General features: G+C 40.1%; 1 protein-coding gene across 4 annotated transcripts in view; it reads left to right on the plus strand.

The window, feature by feature from the left end:
• The window catches only part of Supt3h (SPT3 homolog, SAGA and STAGA complex component), a 357727-nt gene extending 332322 nt beyond the window's left edge, over positions 1-25405 (plus strand). For 3 of the 4 annotated variants that reach the window (XM_063238790.1, XM_063238789.1, XM_063238788.1), the window contains exon 12: positions 16479-25405. In XM_063238790.1, the coding sequence (XP_063094860.1) occupies positions 16479-16613 (135 nt within the window). In that variant the 3' untranslated portion in view covers positions 16614-25405. The remainder of the gene's footprint in view (positions 1-16478) is intronic. The other variant, XM_063238792.1, reaches the window with a different exon arrangement.
• Positions 25406-26324: the final 919 nt, after the last annotated feature.

The following is a 26324-nucleotide window of genomic DNA, read 5'->3' on the forward strand; positions in this document are numbered from 1 at the left end:
TGTAACTTTCAAACCCATGTCTCTCTCTGTCTGTCTGTCTCTCTCTCTCTCAAAGGTAGGTAAAAGGGAATTAACTGGGTTAAATAGAAATTTGTTTTTTGCTTTAAAGAATCTTGTACTGATTTCCATAGTGACTGTATTAGTGTACATTTCCACTAACAGTGTGGAAGGGTTGCTTTTTTTCTCCTAACCTCACTAGCATTTGTTATTTGATTTCTTTTTTGGGAGTGGGGGTATCAGGAATCAAACTCAGGATCTCACACTTGCCAGGCAGGCGCTGCACCACTTGAGCTAAATCCCCAACCTCTGTCATTTGATTTCTTATGATAGCTGTTGTTCCTAGAGTAAGAAAGAATTTCAGGGTTTTCCAGTTTGCATTAACTCTACTGGCCAGAGATGGTAAGCATTTTTCATGTATTTATTGGCTGTTTGCACTTTACAGAAATGTCTGCTCATTTCATTTGCCCAGTTTTTGGTTGGCTGCTTTACTGGGCAGGGGGGAGTGCCTAATTTTCTGTGTTCATCTTCAAGTGTTTCACCTATTTTGTCTTCCAGCAGATTACTTCTAAGATTTAAGTCTGATATATTTTTATGTTAGTAATGGTGAGAGACATTAGGACATTAGGGTCTAGATTCAATCTTGTGCACATATATTGCCAGATTTCCCACCACCATTTGTTAAAAAGGCTCTTTCCTCCAGTGTATGTTTTGGGCCTCTTCATCAAAAATGAAGCAGCTGTGTTTGGCATCATTCCTACATCCTCTTCTGTTCCATTAATCAGCTGTGTTTGGCATCATTCCTACATCCTCTTCTGTTCCATTAATCTGCATATTTTTAGCACTGCAGCTCTGTCACATCACTTTGTTTGTTTATTTATTTATTTATTTATTTATTTGGTCTTTTTCGTTTTTATCGGTACCAGGGATCGAACTCAGGACTGCCTGCTGGCAAGGCAGGCGCTTATGCCGCTGAGCTAAATCCCCAGCCCCTGTCACATCACTTTAAATTCAGAAGTGTGATATCTCCTTCTTTGCTCTTGTTATCAGGATTGCTTTTGCTAGTCTGAGTCTCTTCTGGTTTCATATTTTAGGACCATTTTCTCTAGTTCTTTAAGGAATGACATTGGTATTTCAGTTGTGATTGTGTTAAACCTGTACATCTGTTTCGGTAGGATGGCCATTTTGACAATATTGATTCTATTTAGGAACAAGTGATACCTCTCAATTTTCTGATAGTTTTCTTTGTAATTTTTATTGCATTAGTCTCACTGGTTTAGTTTTTAGTGAAGCTATTGTAAATGACATTGGTTTCCGAATTTGTTTTTCAGTAGGTTCACTATTGGGGTATGGGAAAGCTATTTGCTAGCAGTGTGTGCTGATACTGTATCTTGATAATTTGCTGAATTTTTTATTAGTTCTATGAATCTCTTCATGGGATTGTGTCATCTATATAAAAGATTACATCATCTTCATATAAGGATAGTTTGACTTCTTCCTTTCCTAGATGTATCTTTTCTTTCTCTTGCATGATTACTCTGGCTAAAATTTCACTGACAATGGCCATCCTCGTGTTTCTGATTCTAGAGAAAAAGCTTTCAGATTTCCCTCATTTAATATGAGGTTGCCACTATGTTTATATTTACATAGTGGATTTTATCAGGTTGAGATAAGGTCCTTCTATATTATGTCCTTCCCAACCTGAGCTTAAATGCCTCATCTGGGCTTTGACCTTCATTCTATGGATGTGCTGTATCATGCTTCTTGAGTTGTATAGATTGAACCATCCTAGGTTGAATCCCATTTGATCACAGTGTATGATCCTTTTGATGTGTATTAAGTTCGGTTTCCTAGTGCTTTACTGAGAATTTCTGCATCTACGTCTTCAAAAAGATAGAGTTTGTCATATCTTTGTCTGGTTTGGTATCACAGTAATCCTGGTCTTAGTGTCAAAAAAATCAAGAGTTTGGCAGAAGTCCTTACATCTCAATTTTGTGGATTAGTTTAAGAATAACTGGATTTATTTACCATTTAGTAGCTTTCTATCACGCTACGGTTTCACTCTCTCTCTCATGTTTCTGTTGTTCGGAGTTTTATATATTCATATGTTTTTAGAATGGTAGTTACTGTTCTTTTGTTTCTGGTACAGCACTCCTTAACAATTTCTTATGGTCTTATCTCTTGGTAATGAATTCCCTCGGTGTGTTTTTAAGTCTGTGTTTTTTCATTTTTGAAAAATTTTGCTGTGTATGGGTTGGCAGGGTTGGTTTGGGGGTTTTGTTTTTTTACTTGAATACATCATCCCATTCTCTCCTGGCTTGTAAGGCATCTGCTATAATTCTAATAGGCATCGCCTTGCATGTGACTGGATGCTTTTTTTCTTGCTTTTAAAGGAAAGGGCTTTTGTGCTTTCAATATTTTGACTATAATATGCCTTTTGCAAAGGTCCACTTTAGTTAATTTAGTTGAATTTAGTTGAGTCCTTAAAATTTCTTATATCTGGATTTCCGGGTCCTTAATGATCTTTCCTCTTCACCTTGTTTGCTTAGTGGTATCCCCCATAAGTCTTGCAGTCCTTCATTCTTTTAAGATTCAAAAGATCCTCAAACTTAGAAATTATTCTGTTTATTCTCGTCTCTTATGAATGCTCTGAAGTTTTTTATTTCCAAAATTGCTGATTATGATTTGTCTCTTCATTGAATGTTCTAATTATATCCTAAATTGTTTTTCTCGTGTTCTTTTTTTTTTTTTTTTAAGAGGAAAAAGAGAAAAACACAAAACAAAACAAAGCAGTGTAAGGTTACATATAATACAGAACTACAAAAAAAAGCATAACAGTAAGAAGTCACCTGTTAATAGATTACATATTATCATCTTGGAAATAGTTGCTCAAATCACAGTATCAAAGAATACAAAGTAGACATTCAAACAGAGAGACTACAAACAGCTGTGTTCAATGATCCAAAAACATTAATATAGTCAGCTATTCAACATCCCTATACACACTTGCTGTTATATCCGTTAGAGCTCTTTTTTCCCCTTCCTCTCTTTTTACAACAAAATTTACACATTTTAGATTTTATTACTCCTTAGTTCTTATTACTTTTTTGGGGGGGGAGAATAAAGTCAAATATGGCAGAACAAAGCTGTCAGTGAAAACCAAGGATAGACTTAGCACATGATGTAGAACAGAGTATACGGTTATTAACAATAGTTATCAACGTTGTCTCTTGTTTCCTTAAAAAGATTTGTCTATCTCATTAGATATTATAAAGTTGGACAAAACAGTAGAGAACAAGACCAATAAAACTTAGACATTGTAAACATTACAGGACTTCCAAAGGAGACAATAGTCAAACCAGAATGGGCATCTTAGTGAATCTTACTGCCTTCAAAGTAGTTGCCTATACCCTCGGACCTGATACTATCCCACAGAATGGAACAGAGTCTAATCAGTCAAAACAAGATCGTGGGAGCATTACAGGACTTCAAAACAAGTTAATAGGAAATCGAAAAGAGTTACTATTATATATCCTAATTTTTTAAATTTTTCCCTTAATTAAAATAAACATAAGAAATAACTAAATAATTTTTTTAAAGAATAATAGTTACCATAGTGTCTGTCTTTTTCCTTGAGATATTTGGATAAAACTTCATATACTATAGCTTCAAATATTTCCATATCAAGAAGCCCGGAATAAAGCCTTTCTAATTAATAAGTGAAAATTTTATAAGGCTTCAAGGCCACATAATGGGGAATCATGATTGCCACATATTTTCATATATTTGAATCATTACTTACATTAGGGAAACTATTCGGTATTCATACATGCGAGATTGATTTATTTCACTTATGAGTATGGTCTCAAGCTGCGCCCATTTATTGATAAATATCTCAATGTGATCCTTCTTTATAGCTGAATAATATTCCATTGTATAGAAATACCACAACTTTTTTATCCATTCCTCAGTTGATGGACACTTGGGTTGTTTCCAAGATCTGGCGATTACAAATTGTGCTGCTATAAACATAGGTGCACATAAATCACTGTGGTATGATGCTTTCAGTTCTTCTGGGAATATGCCTAGAAGTGGAATAGCTGGAATAAATGGGATTTCCAATCCCAACTTTTTGAGAAACCTCCAGACAGACCTCCACAAAGGCTGTACCAGTCTACACTCCCACCAACAGTGCAGGAGAGTTCCTTTTTCCCCACATCCTCTCCAGCATTTGTTGTTGTTGGTTTTCTTGATCCTGGCCATTCTTTCAGGAGTGAGATGGAATCTCAGTGTGGTTTTAATTTGCATTTCTCTGATGACCAATGATGATGAGCATGTTTTCATATATTTATTTGCCATTTGCATTTCTTCATCTGAGAATTGCGTATTCATCTCAGATGCCCATTTTTGGATTGGATCTTTGAATTTTGGAGGTCTGAGTTTTTTTAATTCTTTATATGTTTTAGACAAGAGTCCCTTGTCTGAGAGAGAGTTCACTAAAATCTTTTCCCAGTTTGTGGGTTTTCTTTTCACTATGCTGGAGATTTCTTTTGACATGCAGAAACTTTTTAATAAGATGTGGTCCCAGTTATTGATTCTGGGAAGTGTTTCCCGTGCGGTTTGAGTCCTGTTCATGAATTCTCTACCTACTCCTATGTCTCCAAGGTTTCTACCCACTTTGTCTTCCAATAGATTTAGTGTTTCTGTTTTAATATTCAGATCTTTGACCCATTTAGATTTTAATTTAGTACATGGTGATAGGCATGGGTCTAGCTTTAGTTTTCGGCAAATGGAGAGCCAGTTTTTCCAGCACCATTTATTAAAGAGACTGTCGTTCTTCCAGTGAACCTGCTTGGCTCCTTTATCAAAGATAAGGTGGTTGAGTGTGTTTGTAGTTGTGGTTGTATCTTCTAATCTATTCCATTGATCTTCGCCTCTGTTTTGATTCCAATACCATGTTGATTTTACTACTGTTGCTTTGTAGTATAATTTCAAGTCAGGGATTGTGATGCCTCCTGCTTTGCCTTTGCGATTCTAGGTCTCTTCTGGTTCCAGATGAAATTTAGGAGTGATTTCTCTAGATCTATAAGGTATGTTGATGGTATTTCTATTGGGATTGCATTGAATCTGTATAAGAGTTTTGGGAGAATGGCCATCTTCACAATGTTTGTTCTTCCTATCCATGAGCAAGGGATGTCTTTCCATTTTCTGAGATCATCTTCAATTTCCTTTTTCAGTGTATTATAGTTTTCACTGTATAAGTCTTTCACTTCTTTCGTAAGAGTAATTCCTAAATATTTCATTTTTTTGCTTGCTAATGTGAATAGTCCAGTTTCTCTTATTTCCCTCTCTGTAATTTTGTTGTTCGTGTATAGGAATGCTATTGATTTCTGAGTATTGATTTTGTATCCAGCCACATTACTGAATTTATTTATTGTATCTAAGAGTATTTCAATGGAATTTAGGGGGTCTTCTATGTAGAGTATCATGTCATCTGCAAACAATGATAACTTAACTTCTTCTTTTCCTATCTTTACCCCTTTTATTTCTCTTTCTTGCCTAATTGCTCTGGCTAGTACTTCCAGTACTATATTAAATAGGAGTGGTGATAAAGGACATCCTTGTCTTCTTATGTTATTCTTCTTTGCATCGTCTTGCAGTTGTTGAATTGTTGTTTCCTGATTCCTTGTTATTTTCAAAAGATCTTTCCTTTCCTGTTCACTAGCTGCAATCATGTCTTCAAGGTCTGAAATTCTATCTTCACTTTCATTAAGGCGGTTTTTACAACTTTCAGTGGAGTTTTTTATTTCCTGTATATCTCTGTGCATCTGCATTATGTATTCTGTTTGTTTCTTATATTGCTCGTCTAGGGATTCTATCTTTTTGTTTAGTTCCTCCAATTTTTTATCTGTGTTTTCTTTAGATATTATCATTTCTTCTTTTATCTGGGAGATTATTTCGAGTTTGAATTTCTTTAAAGCTTCCTGGAGTTGTTTGTCAACTTCAGTAGCTATTATGTCCGATATATGAGGTGGATGGGATATATTTTCTTCTATATACATTGCTCCTAGGGTTTCCTGAGATGGGCTGGAGGTTTGAGGTTGTAATTTGGTCTTTCGTTTTGTCATTTTGTATATTTCTGTGTTTCAAGTGTTATTTGAAAGCTTCCTCAGGATCTGTTGAAAGTCCCCTTCTATGCTTGGAGCTACTGAGCCTCTGACACCGCACTACCCCAAGCCATTGGGCCTGCAGAACCAGTGTCCCTCCTCTGCCTGCTCAGAACTCCGCAGTTCCAGACAAGCTGGGCCTCAGGGACACTGTGCGCCCACCTGCCCCTTGGAAGATCCACAGCTCTTCAATTGCAGCCGGGTTAGGGTGCTCTCCACAGGCCACAGTGCCTCAGGAGCCTGTGATCCCTCCCTGCTTGCAGAGATATCCACAGTCCTCTAGGCAAAGGAAGGGACTTCTGCAGGCACTCCAGATCCGCCCAGCTCCTCCTCTGCAGGCAGATGGCTAGGCGCGGCTGGGCTCGGGGGTTAGTGTAGGCCCGCCCATCCGTCAGGAGCTCAGCAGACTTCCAAGTGTAGTCGGGGGGGGGGGGGCAGCTGTAGTGGCCTCTAACCCACTGTTCCACTTCTCTGCACCCAGAAGCCTGGGGGGTCCGGAACAGTCTGAGATTTGGGCAGACTGTGCTGGGCACTCACCACAGGCTGAGGTGCCTCAGGAAGCTGCGATGCCTCCCTGCTTGCAGAAGTATTCAGTCCTTCAGACAAAGGAACGGGCTTCTGCAGGGACTCCGGATCCGCCCAGCTCCTCCTCTGCAGGAGATGGCTAGGTGCGGCTGGGCTCGGGGGTTAGTGTAGGCCCGCCCATCCGTCAGGAGCTCAGCAGACTTCCAAGTGTAGTCGGGGGGGGGGGGGGGGGATGGGGAGGCAGCTGTAGTGGCCTCTAACCCACTGTTCCACTTCTCTGCACCCAGAAGCCTGGGGGGTCCGGAATAGTCTGAGATTTGGGCAGACTGTGCTGGGCACTCACCACAGGCTGAGGTGCCTCAGGAAGCTGCGATGCCTCTCTGCTTACAGAAGTATTCAGTCCCTTTTCTCGTGTTCTTATATTGTTAATTGTATTTTTTTTTTTTTGCATCTCATTGAGCTTCCTTATGATAGTTTTGATTTTCTACTATAGCATTTCACAGAATTCCTTTAAATTTGGATCTGCTCCTGGAGAATTACTTAATGCTTCATGTTTTTGGGTCCCTACCCTGGACACATCTGAAGTAACATTGACCTTTTCCAATTTTAGGGAGTAGTTTGTCTTTGGGGGGGGGGGATTGAACTCATAACCTCATGCTTGCCAGGCAGGCAACTTAGGCCACTAAGCTAAATCCCTGGCCCAGGAAGTAACTCTGAAGAAAAAGATTTTGCCCTAAGGGCATTCAGATAGGTGCTTTGGGTTTGGATAGAAGGAACACAAAAATATACTCTCAGTGTGATTTCTGCCACACCAGACTGGTGGCAGCAATGTCCTTGAGCAACTCAAAAATACATACTGCAGAAGTTCATGAAGGTACCTGTGTGACTTTATAATGAATGTAAGATTCCAAATATGTGTATCATCGGGCTCCAGAATCAAGCTGATGACACTGGGGCTTGGGATCGCAGCTGCCTTAGACTCAGTGGTGTGGGATATGGTAAGAACTGTTCTTTCGAGCAGTATTTAAGTTCTTCAGAGCAGTATTTAGGTTCTTTAGAGCAAACACAAGTGGTAGAGTTAATACCAGCAGCCTTAGATCCTCAGCCACAAGATGAATTCAGTGTACAATGGGCCTGCGACACCAGCACCAGCAATTTAGAACCACTGGATATATTGGGACCTTTCCGAGTTCCTGTGGAGCAGTTGGTAGTGACTGTCCAGCCACTAGTACTGAGACTTGGGCTTTGGTATGTGAAGGCTTGGAGCTACAGGATATAGATGAGCAGAACAAGCTCATGTGTAACAAGTGTGGTGAAGCCAACATTGTATCATTTTTAACCATGATCCTAGAGCTACATCTCCAGGGACAAACCTGGGTACCACCAGCTATACCAAGGCTGTGGACCAGAGAGACCTTCCTTAGATCCTGCCAGACAGGCACAGGTAGTTCTGGGGATTTTAGCCACATTCCTAAAGCTGCAGGAAATGGGCCTTCCCAGTGGGCAGGTCTGAGTGGTACCAGCACTTTATACCAGCCACTATAGTCTCAAGTCACCATGGGCCTGAAGAGCGTTACTAGTTCTTCAGGGAAAGCTCATATAAGACTCCAGCTTGGGGCCATAGCAGTCACTGGTCCTGAGCTGAGGTGTACATCTTCCATCCAGTAAAGCACACCAGTGTAAAGCTTCCAGTGGTGTCCGGCAGCCTGTCTTCTGGCAGTGAGTTACAGCAGCTTACGTTCCAGGGCCTAAGGGAAGTCCAAAGTGAGTTCCTACTTTGGAGCAGAGCACTCTTAGATTAGCCAGCTCCCCTGTTACAATAGTTTTGGTTTTACTGGAGGCAAAGAAACCAAGCAGCATTTGAAGTGGAGGGAACCAAGTGGGCTTAAAGGAGCTCCAAAGTCTGAGCCCCAAGCTAGTATAGGAAGTTACTCTTTTTTTTTTTACCATTTATCAGGTAAGGAGGGGGTCTTTTGTGAGCAAGTGGAACTTTACAAATACAAATATGGGAACAAACTGGAAACAAAAACAGGCCAGACACAACTAAGTAGAAGGAGCACTGCAGACTACTGACAAATCTGAGTTTTGAATACAAAAGTTGTTCTACATCTCCCGCTTTGATGCTCCAATTATGTCTTGTCTTATAGGGCATTACTTATTTCTAGGGGCTGATATAGGAGATTTAGTCCGTACCAGCATCTATCTGATGCACAGATTGTCTAATGTGGGCCTGTATCTGGTTCTGGAGGAGTTCCATCAGAAGTTTAAACACACAGGGCCCAGAGAGTATGATGAGGAGGATGCTGACCAAAGGATCATTGAAGGAAAGAAGCCAGGACTTCCAGCTCATCCAGAATGGCCAGTTAGAGTAAGCCTGTTCTCTTAATCTCTTGTTCTCTGGCTTGTTTCTGTAGGCTATCTGCGGCTTTCTGAACTACTCTGGATTGGTTTATATACAAGCGATACTCTTCTAGCAATACCCTTTTCTGTCACAGTATTTAGCCTTCTTTGATCCTGGACAGCACTGACTGCCAGGGAGTTTAACCCACTTTGTAACATAAGAAGAGACTTATCAATATCAGTTAAGCTTTAAGACAGTTCTTGGAATAGGGATTTGTAAGAATCAATGGCAGTGATGAGTTCAGCGACCCGTCCCAATAGTTATGCCTATCCCCACTAGTAAGAGGATGAGCACAGGGGCCAACAGTGTCAGGCTGATGTTAATATAAAGACTGGGAGTTCTTGGTACCATGAGACAATATCCATCTTTGGGCTGAGGTAAACCACGATACGGTCCTAGTCTAGTTAGCAGATAGCAGATCTAAGCAGAAGTGCCACCAAGCCAAAACACACCTGAGGTACTCAGACAAAAACAATTGTATATCTGGAAAAGGTTAAAATCTTTGCCTTGTCCTTGCTAGACCCCAACTATTATGACCAATGTGACCCTGGTCAGTGTGGCCCTAGTGTTTAAGCTGTGTGGCACCCTGAGTTTTATTTTCCTAATGAAGAACCTTTTTGAATCTAGTGGGAGCCATTCCTGAAATAGGTTAAGATTGGGTAGCCCAAGGCACTCTTGTCAGGATGGTGTCCCAGTCACAGTGAGTTACCACTGGTCAGTGTTACATAACGTAGGTCATCCATACAAAATTTGGAGTCCTTTTGGAGGAGAGGTTGGGTATATATTGTTGGGCCGCTTGTATAACAGTAGACATAAAATTAACATCAAGGCTATGATGCACCTTTCACTTACAGACCAGTTCTTCAGGGTTGTCTCTATAACAAGACTTATGGCAAAGAGAAAAATCAAGGACAAAGAGGTACCAAGGGTAACAGTGCATTACTATCAGTGTTCTATCTGGGAGGAAGGGGTCTCCTGTGAATGGCATCCTCAGCCTTCTTTCATGGATGGAGTAGTCAGCCTCTGGTCAGAGCTGTTGTATCTAGATATTATCTTTGAGGTCATACTGTGTCCTGGTAGCTCCCTTTGGAGGTGAGTCAGGGGCAGTAGGCTGTTGATCAATATGAGCAGTCCAGATGGCTAAAGAGTCCTCAGGATAAGCCTTCTTCAACCTCAAATGGTGTGCCGAAGGGATAATACATGCAACTTTAACAATAGTTGGGGTAGTAAATATAGCAGTGTAACACTTGTCCATACAAACTGAAGGGGTTCTTTTATACAGTCTTTGAACCAGACTGAATCTCCCAGCAGGAATGGGTGTGCTGAGTTAGCTGAGGAAACTGGAATCTGCTCTACGACAATCTTATCAATGTGGGAGAATACCTTTCCTAGTGCCTGTAGCTTAGCAGCCAAGCTGGTGTCCCCATGCTATAATCTGACATTTCCTCTGAAGGCTCTGATTATGGGAGGGAGACCTCACAAACACTGTCTCGTAAGAGGCATGGCCAAAGGGTCCTGGTGTGCAGTGCACATGCAACAAGGCTAGGGAAAGCGTATCAATCCAAGACACCTGGTGAGTCTTTTGAAAGAGCTTAGAATGGTCATTAGGGTGTGATACATGCACTCCATTTTCCCTGAACTTTGTGGTCTGTAAGCCATATGAAGATTCCATGAGATCATGAGTTTTGAGTAATTTCTGCTACAAAGGCTGGTCCACTATCACTTCCAATACTGAGGGTCAGTTTATATCAAAGGATGACCTTTCTCAGAACCTTAGTCACTTCTCAAGCTTATTCCATTCACACAGGTATGGCTTCAACCCAACTTGAGTAGACGCAGACAAGGACCAGGAAGTATTTATACCTGCAGCATGGTCTGATTTCCATGAAAACTACCTATAAATCCTCAGCAGGTGAAGTTTCCATGTGTTGTATTCCTTGAGTGGGCTGAGGGCATTAGAGGGGGCTGTTTTGGGCACAGGTTTGACATCCATTGGCACTGTGGTACAGAGATGACAGCCAGGGGACACAGTAGTAGTGACCTATAAGCATCTATAGTGCAGCTTTTCCCAAGTGGGTGAAGCCATGGTGGTGCTAAACAAATGAGTAGGCCATGCTTTGAGGAATAAGAGTCCATTAGTCCACTAGGCACCACCACATTCCTAGGCCTTTGTGAGCGCCTTCATTTTAAGCCCATTTCTTCTGGGGTGAACCCTGGGGTCTTCTAAGGGTGTAAGTGACCTCTCCTCATGTGCAGCCTGTGTAGCTGTCCAATCTACCAACTGATTTCCCTTTATTATCATTCTCTCCATTTTGGTGTGCATGACAGAGTATAATAGCCATTCTTCTCTGTTCCCAGATAGCCTTCAAAAGTTAGAAGTATTTTTTCTTTGTTTTTTATCCCATGCCCACCCCACCCTGAGTAATCCTATCTTTGTATATAAATCCATGTAAATGGACAGTTGCAAAAATGTACCTGCAATCATAATTCAAGCCTTCTATACTAACCATCCCTTAGGAAATGGGCCAGCCTTTATGACTTGGTCCATTGTGATGACCCCCATTCTCAACAGAGCTGCTGCCATTTGTGAATAAAGTAATATCTGGCTTAGGTTCTGGAGTATTTCTGAGATCTGGTCACCTTAAGAACAGCTCATCTGTGACTTATTCGCAGTCATGATCTGGAGGTTCCTCTTCAATTGGCAGAAAGGTGGCTGGGTTTAAAGTCTCAGTCATCTCCAGAAAGACTTGATTTTCACAGAGCAGGCTGTGGTACTGGGTCATCCAGACATTGGAGAGCCATTTGTGTCCCTCCTTATTCATCAAGGTCATGACCAAGCATGGGACCTTCACTTGTATAATTTGTCCCAGTGTCAGTTTGTCGGCCTCTTTGATGAGGACAACTGTGGCTGCTAAGACACACAGACATGGAGGCCATCCTGCTGCCATTGTCTAGTTCGAGTTAGGACTCCAGAGTGCCACAGGGTCTTTCTCAAAGATAAAGAAACTGAACTCTCAGATCAAATCTGGCATTCCTAGTGCATAAGCACAAGCAGATAGCATTTTGACCTCTTAGAAGGTCTCTTCCTTGTGGCCCCCTCATGCTAGGGGATTTTCTCTGGCCTGGTTGACTTTTCCAGCAGCTTGACTTTTCCAAGCAGCTTGACTTTTCCAGAAAATCCTGGTATCCAAATGGACAGAATCCAAATGCCAAAGAATCTGACTGCTCCCAGTAACTCTCAAGAGCTTGTTCTTGTTGGTCTTGAGATGGAGCAAATAACCTGTTTCCTTTCTAGCCCCAGGGACCAGTGGCCCTTTGTTATGGTGAACCCCCCAGTAACAGAGAGCAGCATATTTGTGGCTTTCTCCAGGAAACTTTGTATTCTATGTACTAGAGTAATTGAAGAAGAGTCCATGTCCCTTCTCAACAATCCTGCTACCTCTTACTTGCCAGCAAGAGGTCATCGACATACTGGAGCAAAACACAGTTCAGCAGGTCAGCAACTAAAGCTTTCTTGAAGAAGGCTGGGGAGTTCTTAAAGCCCTGGGGAAACATGGCCCAAATCAACTGAGTTTTCATCTGGTGTTTAGCTTTTTCTAGTCAAAAGCAAATAGGGGCAAACTTTGAGGAGCCAGACACCAGTAGAACAAGGCATCTTTAAGATCCAAGCAGGTGAAGGTGAACCAGGTTGCCCTAGGCAAAAGTAGGCTCAACAATGTGTAGGTGTTTGAGATAGTAAGACATAGGGTGACATTGGCATTGTAGACTGCTTAAAGGTACTTTACTGGTCAGTAACTGGCAGCAGAGGAGTATCCCGAGGGGACTGACATTCTATCAGGATCCCTGCCTCCTTCAGTCTGTTGATATGTTACAGGATTCTGATCTGTGCTTCCCTAGGAATGGCATATTGTCTCAGCTTCATAGGTATCATTCCTGGTTTGAGCTTCACCAGTAGTGGCACCCAATTTTTACCCAGTCCAGGTGGGGCCTTTTTGGCTCATACATCTGGGCATCCCTCCAGTAGCATGGAGGCTTCAGGTCTATCCACTGTATGTCATTTCCATTCTTCTTCTCTGGGGACTATGACTGACAAAATTAGGTTTTCTAGGCACCAAGGGTCAGGCTAGTTGGTCTCAGGTGTGAAGGTTATCTGGATTCCAAGTTTAGTCAGCAAGTCCATTTCCAGAAGGGGAATGGGGCAACTGGACAGTTGGTGGTTGTGCAGAGCACAGATAGCAGGCAAGGAACTCAGAGGTTTGGCCTCATTTACCTCTGAATCTGGGGAGGTTGCTTGAGGCTGGGGAACATCGCAATGGAGGTGGACTGTTCACAGAAGGGCCAGCAGTGGTGGCATAGATGGTGGTGAGGAAAGGTACTGTGGAGGAAGGACCTCTTCATCAGGAGTACCCTATATATTAGTTTCTCTTGGAGTCTTTGTTGGGTTCCCAGGACCTCAGACAATGAAGACCTGACTCTTTCCCAATATGGATATGATTCTGCAAAGGGACAATCTAGGCAGTATCTAGCCAACAGCCTATATATGGGAATTAGTTAAGGTGACCAGGCACGCTGGTCACTACTCACCAAACTACTCAAATCAGGAAAGGGTCTAGACTTCCCTCCAGAGGCCATTCAACAGCAAGGCAGTGCCAGTATACCTCATAGAGGGTCCAGAATTTTGACAGTTTCATTTTTATGCCATGATCACCATTAAAAATCTTTTTTGAAATTCTTGACTATGCAATCTAAGACAGCTGATTTGCTCTTTGTGGCTCCCATATTCTGTGAGAGACAACTCCAGTGACTCCCTTTGAATGCAAAACAATTACTGTGACTTTGATTATTTGGAGACTCAAAAAATATGTAAAAGGCTGGCTAGGGTGTTTCCTTTTTTTCTTTAATTGGCACTAAGCACTGCAAATAAGGCTAGCCAAGGTGCTAATATGTAATCTCTAAAGCCAACAGACAGCCTTGTTTCCTCACATAGTGTTATCCATACAGTTCAGATATGTACAGGATATGAGCACACAAGATGTTAGAGCCAATAGCTCCAGGAATGTCAACTGGATGTGAGCCTCAAGATAAAGAGGCCATGACTCCCCAGGGCACAAGAGTTTACATATCAAAAACCAAAGGGACAGCCTCCCAAAACAATTCCATTGCTACCTTAATTTGATTATGTAAATTGATTCTTTTGTATATCTTTTTTCTGCAACTTACAGAGATGCTGCTTTTTTGCACCTGGCTAGCCAACTCAAGTTACTCATGTAATTCCTGCCATCCTCACTGTCACTCATCCCTGAATCACCCCCCTTCTTTACAGGATAAAAGATTCCCCATTGTGTGTAGAGTCACAGCAGACAAGGATGGGACTTACCCAAAAGAGACCACTCAGATGCCCACCTGGCCACATCCCTCATGGGGACTTAGGCACATCTTGGCTAATGTGTACCTATCATATAAACCTGGGCCTGGTCAATCCCCTATAACAAGGGATGAATCACCATTATTGTATATGACATTGCCATGGAAATGTAGGTTAGGGCCCAGTTGGACTCCTAGCCTTCATTGTACAGTCACAGATATTTGCACATTCACTTACACAATAAAAGTCATAACATTCCTCCCCACTTACAAAAATCCCTGACTAGGGTGTCTAGTATGAGACGTTGCAGGTAATCAGCTGGCATCCAGGGGCCTTACTTAGTCTAGAAATCCTAAGGGAAACCAGTTCACTTCTCTACCAAGTCTGGTCAGAGAGGATGTCCAGTCCTGTCCTCCCTGGAAGAAGGTCTCACAGCTGGACAAGAGGTGGGCTGCCCTGTTCTCTGAGGAGGACACCTGGCAGCTTTACTGAAGGCAAAGAAACCGAGCAACTCTTGGACAGCTGGAGAAAACCAAGCTTTATTGTGCCAGCAGGCTCAAAGGAGCTGCATACCTCCAAAGTCTGAGCCCCCAAGCTCTTATACCATTTATCAGGCAGGTCAGGGATCTTTTGAGCAAGTGGAACTTTACAAATATTGGGAACAAACTGGAAATAAAAATAGGATGGGTACAGCTTGTACCTCTAGTACAAGCCTGTTTATACAGAAGCAGGAGGAAAACGGCAGACTATTGACATATTTGGGTTTTAGAACATTTTTAACACAAAAGTTCTTTTTACCCCTAATGGATTCAAGCTCTGTGAGGACCATGTAACCCTCATGCAGTTAGGACTGCTCTGGTACTGAGTTGCCCACCTTTTCCCTGTGAGGGATATATAGACACACCTGCCAGGGCTAAAGCTACAATTTGCTTTGTCCTTTTCTATAGGTTTCCTTTCTGACTCGCCTTGCTGTGTAGGGTTCCTGATAGTTCTGGTCATTTCCATAGTTCTCCCCTTATAACTTTCCCTTATCATTTTCCCTTTGTTACCCTGGTTCTTCTCTATGGCAGAGTTGCACGCATGCCACCTTTATTGTCTGCCACTGTTCTCTCTTAAATAAAAATAGCCACTGACAATAAATTTCCAGAACAGCTCAATTACAGGGGCAAGCAGTGGTGTGGTGGGTAAGTTAATGAGATTTTATCATTTTCTCCATTTCCCTGAACACAACTTACAGAAAAATTTATTGAGGGGTCTCAGAATTCTGAATGGACTGTAGTAAGTTAAAATAATGCAAAGTATGCCTCTGAAAGGGGAATTTTATCTTAAGTAATGAATTTTAGTTCTGCTCCATTTTAGAGCAAAATAAGATTCAGGCCAAGTAATTAAACTCTGTGGTACCCAGGTCTTCCAACTCTGAAATGTTAAATTTCTCTCACAACAAATAGTTTGTACTTTCTTAGTTGGGATATATTGCATTTTTGCAATTAGTATCAATTATGAGAAAGTTTATCCCATGCACATTACCATATGTGTGCTGACTTGCACATGTATATATATCAAATTATGAATTTAATTTTCCTTTCTGTCCATAATATGCAGAATTTCTTTGAAATCATATTTTAGAGAGGAAAGGCCTCTGTGTTCAGACTATAAATTAGGACTGGGAGATCCATGAGTCAGTAATTTATAGACTGTTAAGATACTTAGAAGTGATTCTGGAGTGTGCTGAATGTGAGAGAACATATAGAATAGATTCAACACAATGTCTCTTTGGCTTAACCGATCAATTAACAAAATTAGGTGTCTTATTTTGCCTCTCCCCCACACCCCAAAGATAGAATCACTAACCACTTGTCAACCACACTGACTTTTAATAGAATGGTTGCTGTAACTTTCCCACCAGAACTATTCATATTAAACACCCTATTAGATTGTAGCCACGAGTCTACAAATGAGGAAGAAGCTTGGTTTGCTTTTTGCCTCCTTCCCTTGTTTGACTTGATATGATAATTCACTGCAGATTTCTTTTTCTTTGACAGAGTGCCTACCGCCGGAATGGGATGGCTTTTCTTGCCTGCTAATGCAACTGTGTCTACAACAACAGGAAAAGCAATGTTACACTGAGGTGATTTTTCCCCCGTCCTGTACAGGATGAAAGTTCACCTTCTTCACAGCCTACAGAATGGACTGGTTTGGTGTGACTCCTGCTCTTTTCCAGCCCCCTCAGCAGTTTGTCTTGTTTACTAGATGGGCCATTTAACTACTTAATGGCAGGATGTTTGGGACAGTGTGTAGGTGGACAAAAATGCAGATCTTAATTTGGCATAGATTTGCTTCCTTCAGCTCAATAGCTTAAGTAACCCCCGACCCCGGGTGTTTAGTCTGGCAGTTTATTTGATACATTTTATAATCCAGGTTGAGGACAAAGGAGACAAAATTAAAAGGACAGTCTTCTCCCACTATAGTAACCTCCACCTACCTTACTTCCCAACACTTGACTGGCTGTCCCTAAAATCAATGTAGGCACGCTCATTTTATAAATTTTTACTAATCCAAGATCTAATGAAAACCTCATGAAGTGCCAGTCCCCACTCTTCCCATCACCCCACTTAATGTACAGTGTCACTCCCCTGCCTTTTCCCCAACTTGCTGCTGATCATGTGTTTCTCCTCAATAAGATTCCTTCCTTCATCCTCAATCCCTGCTTTCCCCAGATCTACCTTCAAACTCACTCCAGGCCCTTCAGCAGCAGTTAGAATAACAGAAATGGGAAAGAGGGACTTGCCCTCTGCCTCCAGCAGCCAGTCCTGGAAGTACTTGATGGGAGCAGCTGCTCTCCCTCTGACACATTCTCCCTAGCAAATAAGGAATTGTAACTACTGGAACAAACCAAAATACAGCAGACTTAATTGTATGATTCCTAATTAAACATGGATTGCAAAGAAGGAAGTTGTTTAATTGTGTGGGAGTTCTGTATAATTTAACTTTTATAATGGTTTTTATACCCAAAAAAGCCTTTATAAAGAATTCAGAAAAATGGAAATGAGAAGCATGAAAGTTTCCTTATGACCAAATCATTAAGCATCAATAGGATTGTGCCATGTTATTCACTAACATTTGTTAAACTGTCATTTACTGCTTCTGTGTTGAACCTTCTAGGGAAAACAATCTGCGTGTCAGAAACAACACAAAATTTGGATATTCATCTATGCTTGCTGAAGTGGATAATTAAACTTTTTAGCATTCTTGGTATTCCTAATCATGAAAATTGTAAGTCTGCAGTAAACATTCCAGCTTTTAAAACAGCCTAACATTGTACTTGGTTTTGATCTGCCAGGCTTATAGGACATATAAAATTTTCTGGGGTGGTTTTTCCACACTGAAATTCTTTCTCTCCCACATTATATTTTTTAAAGTATCCAAAAGGCAGAGAATATAGAATTTAGTTTTTTCCTTTATTTTATTCTACCTGATCTTATAGTCCCGGAGAAGGAAGACTCAATGTACATTTCTCAGAAATATGACAGGCCTGTGTTTTTGCTGGTCTGGTGTATGTTTGTCTATCCTGAACAGTCTGACAGGTAATTATTTATAAAATCTGGTTTTGCCCAGTAAGTTCATATAATAACCTTTCACTTTTCATCATAAGCCAGAGAGCTGAATTTAGAATTTAAAAAGGTCATTTATGTCTGTCCTGAACCAGTCTAGATGTCCACATAATTGCTCAATATTTCTTTTTCTTTTCCACACTTAGGTTCTTTCTCTTCCCTTTCCCCAAGACTAAATCTGAAGTGAACTAAAATTTCACTTAAGCAATGAGTGTAAAAATAAAATTTATAGGAGCAAAGTTTCAGAAAATGTGACTTCAATAAATTCTCAAGACTAAAATACTATGTAGAATCCTAGTTAGAGCAGAAGATGATCTTAGCATTGAGAACACTTATTTCACAAATGAAAAAAATTCAAGGCTAAACAGAAAATCAGCCCTCCTCAAATCCCCAGATTCTCAAGAATCCATGGCACTTCAATTTCAGTCTCTTACACTCCATCACACTAGATCTGTGTAAGAGTATCACCAAGGCATGCTGAAGTTTCACAGCACTTTCATCACACTAGCATATATAAAAAGTGACTAATTATGGGAACATGGTAAGACATAAATGATACACAGTAAAGTCATCTTCAGCGAGACTATATTAATTAAATGACTTGTGTTCTTCTGCACATTGGGCTTGACTCTAAATCAGGTATGAATACACAAAAGTGGTTTGTGTTTTATCCCTTGTGGTTTAGAGATCAAATCTGAAAATAAACTAACAAATAACTTCTCTTTGGAGAAACAGATATTGCTCCTTAGACTAGGAGTGAAAGAAATAAAAATATTTCTGTCTTCACCTAAATTTGGAAGTGTGACTTTTAAAATGTGCCATTTAGAGGTTATATCAATAATCTTGTTGCCTTCACATATTGTAATAGATGAGATTCAAAAATAATGTTCTAATTTTAGTATCAAGGGTTTTTTTAAAATCTGAAAACCAGCCAACATGCAAATATTTCTTAAATGGTCTATAGTACCTATATCTAGGGAGAAATCTTCATTAATTATTTTTCATTTTAATGAAATAACCCACCTTTAAATGCTTTTACCACGCAGAAGACAAACACAACTGTTGATTCTTGGTCTAAAAAAGAACAAGTTTAGTTGTCTAGAAATGACAGTTTAATTTACGAGATTTTAAACTATAACTTCCAAATCAGGGACTGCTTTCCAGTTCATATGATCCACTGTATAAAAATAAATAAAAATAAAAGAATCAAATCACTACAGAGAATGTATTCTCTCATCTCCCTACTGGAATTTAGATAGACCCTTCCCAGGTTGCGCTTAAATTCTACTATCAACCATGTATACTTCTCATAAAGTATTTTACAGCTTCCTATATGCACTAGCTGGACATTTCATAGTACATAAACAGTTCTGCAAATTAATCTAAAAGCAAGTTGAATATGTCATAGCAACATCCCTCCCCAGTGATTCTCCAACAATTATCTTTTCTTCATTTTATCTTTAAAACTCAAGCTGAATTTTTGTGCTGTTATACAGTGGTGGCACTAAGGAGGAGCAGGGGTCTCTAGCAGTTTCAGTGGAGTTACTTTATGTTTATTAAAGCAAAGACTTTTTTCAGAGGGCATTAAGCCAAGTTTAAACAGCAAAACCATGCCTGCAGGAACTTGATGTAAATGTGATAGTTAAATAAAGGCCAGATGCTTTTGAAAACTGAAAATATTAAAAAGCTATACCTCTCGAGTAAGTTTCAAATTTTGTGAGTAGTACACTGATACTGTGGCACTTGAAAAAGACTTGTTTTCTGGAACCAAATACCAAATATTCAAACTATCGTAAATCATGGAAATTTTGACAACTGGAAACACATTTTAAAACAATCAGTTCCGATAAAGGCACAAGAAACCCACATAACTAGATGTTAGAAACCACTGTAAATGTGTATAGAGCATTATATTCTCAGTCCCCTTTTCTTCTCATCACCACCCAAATCACTGTTCTCATTTTTTTCCCCAAGCAAAGTAAAAACAGAAAAAGATATAAGAAAAAGCAAGAATAAGATAACCAAAGTGAAACTTTCCTTATATAGTACCAGGTAACACTTTATTTGTTGCTACCAAGAAGAATGATAAATTAAGTCTGGCATAATAATTAGAGCACAGCCACTGTGTGCCCCACACTTTGTGTGGTTCATCTCGCTGAATGCTCACAACTCCTCTATGACCTTGCAAGCAGGCAGTCGTGAGTTCGATCCCTGGTACTGATAAAAAGGAAAAAGACAAAAACAAAACAAAATTCCTCTATGACATGCACACTGTTATCCTCCTGCTGCTTGCAGGCAAAAAAGGAAACCAAGCAATGCGCATTAACCATCCTCTGCAGAGCTGCCCACGACCAAGCTGGCATCTGTACCCAGCACTCTGATCCCAGTTACATAGCATGGACTGCACTCGAGATTCCTGGTAACATTTAAAAAAAAAAAAAATGCTTCCTAGCTGAATCTAGAAGTATTTCTCATTACAAAAAAACTTGATTACAAGAATATTTTATTCTGCCTCAACATCCCTTCTCTAATACTGTCAGATACGTCATATAAAACAATTATGCAGAAACATTGCCAATTCCTCTTTAATGTCTTAAAACTTACGATAAATGTGTATGATCAAAGAACATACTATAAGCCACTACACAAACTGAGGGAAGCTTCCTCACAGACCCACATATACAAGCCTTTCCTTCCTGAAGACCAGATTCCTACAGAAGACTTAATAACACAGGCTACCATCCAACTTTCATACGAGTTACTTATCCATGTTTTAAAATCACCCCCAACTCATTTACATGTGTTTGCAGTGGCAGATACAAAAGTACATCTGGCAGTGCTTAAGTGTTTGCTCTTAATTAGGTTATAGTAGTCAGTTTCTCCTAGCCCTGTGGTGGGGGTGGGGGGAGGAGTGATGTACTAAGACAAATAAAAAGATGGAAAGAAAGCTGCCAAGCACAATTTAAATTACAAATGATAATCATTTGTTTTAATCAGTATTTCTTTAAATCAGTCCTATCTATGACTGTCTTCTTTGGCACAAGTCATTTTTCTTTTCCATTTCTGCAGTGTTGCAAACTGAGCCCAGGGCATCCACACTGAGCTACATTCCCAGCCCTTTTTTGTTTTTTGAAACAGAGTTTTGCTAAGCTGAGTTGCCCATACTAGGCTCAAACTTGTCCTCTGACCCACGAGGAATACAAGTGTGTGCCACCACCCAGCTAGGACAAATCATTTCTGGTTTATGTCCTTTAAAATGTCAAACTGCCTGTAGTACTGCAGCTTGCTTTCGGATGATTTTGATTTGCTGCTGCTTTCACATCAGAAAAGGTAGTTTGCTTCCCAGGGCACTAGCCACCTCCTGTCACGCCTTCCTGGCCCATGTGTGCCATGCATCAGAGTCCCAAGCAGCGGCAGCTACTGCTGGACTACTGGCTTGCCACACTCCATAGCTTCCACCTGGTAGGACACAAGCAGTCCGGATTGGCTTTAGTTTGCTGCTTAGCACAGTAGCATAATCAAGATCAGCACTGGTATCAAGTTTCCATTTTCCTAATCCTGCAGGAAGATACCAGGACGGAAGGGCTAGATGGCAGAAGACCTGTATGTTGGGTTACTGTACATGGAGTTGAGAGTCAACTATAAGCCAGCCAAACAGTTTAATAGCTTGCATCCATTCCCCAAAGGGGGGTAGAAGTTCAAAGTCCAGTAAATCAGCAGAACCAGGGAAGCAGACAAGAAACCACCACTGTCAGTGCCTCACAGGCCAACTTGCCAGTGATCCTTGAGATCAGAGACCAAAGTAGAGCCTGTGGCCTGTGGTGACAGATGAGGACCCTGGCTCCACGACAGTATGTAGGATATCATGCACTACTCTATTACCATCTGCCTCCTCTTCCCTAGCCTCTTGAGATGGTCTCCTTCCCTGAACGTTGCAATGCAGTTTTCCTGCCTGGTTCTTGCACTGGTGTGCCCTCTAAAGTCCCCCCAACGAGCCTCCTGCAGTGGCCCTAGTCACCTCTTAATTGCCTTTAGTCTGCTCCAGAATTAATTCTTAAAGGCAAGTTCTGAATAAACATCTCTTTGTAATCCCCACATGCACTTATATGTTCAGTAAACATGTTGTTTGATTAAAATTATCCAATTAAACATGAGCTCACAAACTTTTTAAAAATCTTCCATCAGGGTGCATTTCACTTACTTGCCTGCAAATCTCAAGGACTACAGAAGACAGTGGCTTTTTTCTTATGGGCAGATACAAAGTTTCAAACTCATTCAAAGGGACCCATGTTTCAAGTTTCCCTGGGGCCTCTGAGAGAAAGCAGCAAAACCTGTACTGTTACAGGGACCAAGGACCTCAGAGACAGCACAATCACACTCACACTTACTATAGCTGAGGAACCACCCCATCTGACTCTGACTCCACACAAACTCGAATAAAGAGTAAACTGGTAAGACAATATCTGTCAGTAAAAAGCAATCTTTTTAGCACCTATGAAAGTCAAGTAATCAATGTAGAATATCCACCCAAACAGTGGTCCCAGAAAGGAGATCAACTCTGGAATTCTAGAAATGGACTCGTGGAGGCCACTTGGATTAACTATCTGTAAACTAAAGAAAAGATGTTTTGCCCATACCAGAACCACTCTATTTTATATATTTGTGTGCCACTGTGATTTTGTTCATTTAAATTGATATTGAAATCCTAGGTTTTTGACGTTCTCTTTTTAAGATACAATAAAAGCCAACTGAGTTTCTGTTCAAAGGTGACTCTTACGCTTACAAAAAGGCAGGACTGCCTTCTGTACTCTGCCGGTGGCTGCCACTGTCTCCTCAGGGCTCCCTGGAAGGTACACTGTACCCTCTGATAGATCCAAGGTTTAACTTAGATTGAAAGGTTATTTTCTTTGACACAAAGTATCTCCTGTACTTTTTTCATATGTCTTAGTTTGGAGAAAATTTATGATATTTTTAACATTGGGAAGTTTTGCTTTTCCTAATATTTTATTACTTTGCATATCTGAAACACTTCAATCACAGACAATAAATATTATGTGATTATTGTTTTCATATGGAAGGCTATTTCCTCCTGTTTTTCCTAAATCCCTTTCTCAGCTTATGATAGTAAAAATTTATTAACTCTAAATTGTGCCACTCAGTTTTCTAGGATCGCATGCACCGAAAATTGAAAAGAGGGGCAGGTTTGAGAGGAGGGGCAATAAGTAGTTAAAAATAAATTGAGCTGTGTGGTTTTCTTTCCAGTGGATCTCGATTTTTTTCTTGTTCAGTTGAAATGAAGATTATATGTATTCTGTAAATCATTTTTATAAACTGTCATAGCCAGTTATCACATTAAATGGTATTTTTTGTATCTTTACTATGAAAGCTAAATGAATCTCAGAAAGCAGGCAGCTGCAGTTCAGCACACCGTGACTGCTCAGTTTGAATGCACCCATCTGTGAAAGCACTCAGCTATGTTATCTTTGACAAAGGGGCCCAATACTAATACCAGAGGAAAGATAATAACAAATAGTGCTGGGGAAACTGGCTACCCACATGTCAGAGACTGAACCTAGACCCTTATCTCTCACAGGCACCAAACTAAAATCAAAATGGACTAAATATCTACATATTAGAACAGAAACAATGTTAGAAGACCAAATAAGTAAAACTCTTAAGACTTGGTGTAGGCAAAGACTAAACAGAACCCCAGTTGTACAAGAAATGATACCAAGAACCAACAAATGGGATCACATCAAATTTAAGAAGCTTCTGGACAGCAAAGAAAACCAATAGAGTGAAGAGACAACATAATGAGAAAAAATATTTTGCCAGTTACTCCTCAAGGGACTAATACTAGTCAGTTGTGGGGCATGCCTGTAATCCCAGCACTCAGCAGGAGGCTGAGGCAGGAGGATCAATCATTAGGAGTTCAAAACTAACCTAGACGACATAAATTCCAAAACCAGCCTGAACTGCATAAGAAGACCCTCTCTCACAAAAGGGGGAACTAATACCTAGAATATATAAAGAATTTTTTTTTAAAGTAGATCTTCCTCAATTTAAAAAGGCCCAAGAAAAAATAGGCACAGACACTTCAGAAGTACAAACGGCCAATAAATACACGAAAAGATGTTGAACATAGCTGGCCATCTGAGAAATGCAAATTAAAACAACACTGAGATTCCAGCTCCAGAAAGAGTAGCTATCATCAAGAAATCAATTAGTAACAAATACTAGCAAGCCTGCAGGGAAAAAGGGAATAGTTCACAGAAATTAGTATGGGATTCCTCAAAAAGCTAAAGTTAGAAATTGCATTTTACCCAGATGTGATTTCTAGGTAAATTCCCAAAAGAGAGATATGATGCCTGCTTAGTTACTCTTCCCATTGCTGAGACAAAATACCCACCACAGCTAAAGGAGGAAAGGTTCATTTGGCTCACAGTTTGTAGAGGTTTCAGTACATAGTTGGCTGGCTCCAAGGCAGGGCAGCAGCTCAGTATGACAGAGGGGTATTACGGAGAAAAAAGTCAATGGCAAAGCAAGACAGTTGGCAACAACAGTAGCTCTGTTTCTGTCCCTTACATTCTATCCAAGGTATGTGTCCTTAGGGCAGGTAGCACTCACACCCGGAGTGGGACTTCCTACTTCCACACCCAGAACATAACCAACTGGTGGGCTAATTTAGTAACCACACACTCTTAATCCCGTCATCACAAACCTTAGATCCAGCCATCTCTGAAAAACTTCATCTGTGATCACATGAGGCATGTTTAATAGCAGCACAATTCATAATAGCTAAATCTTAGAAGCAGCCTAAATGTCCGTCAACAGATGAATGGAAAGAAAATATGGTATTTATACACAATGGAGTATTATTGTAATGTGAACAATAGACTCAGTCAAATGAGTTTGATTAGGAAAATGGATGCACCTTGCGACCATAATGTTCAGTGAAGTCAGACACACAAGCTTAAATATCACATGGTTTCTTTTTATATGAGAAACTCAGTATATAAATACAGTAGGAAAAAGAAGGAAAATTTATTGTAACCCAGCATGAACAGTTTATCTAAAAGTTTATCTTGATTTAGCATAAATGTCTGAGGTCTTTATATTTTATGGCCTGTTAACCTATTAATCTTTGTAGTAATTATAAGGAATTATAAGATAAATGAATAAGATGCTGGCCAAAGTGGGAGGGCAGATTGGAGAGGAAGAGAAAAATAAATGAGATATGTTATGCACATGTATCAATTCACACAATGAATGTAATAAGCATTATGTACTACAAACATATTCTGTACGCATAATAAAAATTAAACAGAGTGGTTTTCAAGTCTTTGTGTCTGTTTCCTATCTTTACCAAAAGTGTCTTTGGAAAACCTCAAGCTTTAAATTTTGTCCAAGTGATATTTTTTCTTCTTCTATGGTACATACTTTTTGTGTCTCAGAAAATCTTTAACCCAGGCTCTTCTATCTTCTACTCTTCCACTTCACCCTCCGAGGGTCTTGCCGAGTAACCCAAGCTGACCTCAACCTTTACAGAACTGAGTTTTACACTTATAGCATCACACCTGGCCTATGTTTGTTTTTAAAATTTTAACTTCAACTTCAAGTCTTTGAATCTCTTCAAGTTTATTTCTACATACTAGAGTAAGATAAGGATTGAGATTCTTTTTTGCTTGAAATATTTTGCTTCAACATCTTTCACTGAGAAGACCATACTTTCTTAATTGAATTACCTTGGTACACTTACAATCATTACCCATGAACATATGGGTCCGCTTTGTATTTTCTTTTTTAACAATGATTCATATGTTCTGCCCTATGCCAGTCACTCCCTGTTCTCTACAGACTGAGTCCTTCCACTCCTCTGACTTCCACTATTCTGACTTGCTAAGAATACTTTCTGGGATTTTGATTGGAACTGCTTTATGTGGCCCAATTTGAAGAGAACTAATACCTTATCTACACTTAGTTGTTCTGATTAGTGAATTCAAATAGGTCTCCATCTTCATTTCTTTAGGTCTTTTCTGTTTCTCATCACTATTTTAACAGTTTTTGGAACATAAATCTAGTATACATTTTTTGTTAAGATTCATGTCTGGTTAATGCATAAGAAAAACTTTTCAACTTCTAAATTTCCAATTCACTGTTAAAATACAGAAGTAAAATTGAATTGTTGTACATTAAACTTTTATACCAAATGTTAGGGAATTCACTTATCAGCTATAATAGATTGTGGGGTTTTCTTT

The sequence above is a fragment of the Cavia porcellus genome, unplaced genomic scaffold (genome assembly GCF_034190915.1).
Source record: "Cavia porcellus strain 051 isolate PalLab524CR breed Dunkin Hartley unplaced genomic scaffold, mCavPor4.1 scaffold_28, whole genome shotgun sequence".
Taxonomy (NCBI): Eukaryota; Metazoa; Chordata; class Mammalia; order Rodentia; family Caviidae; genus Cavia; species Cavia porcellus.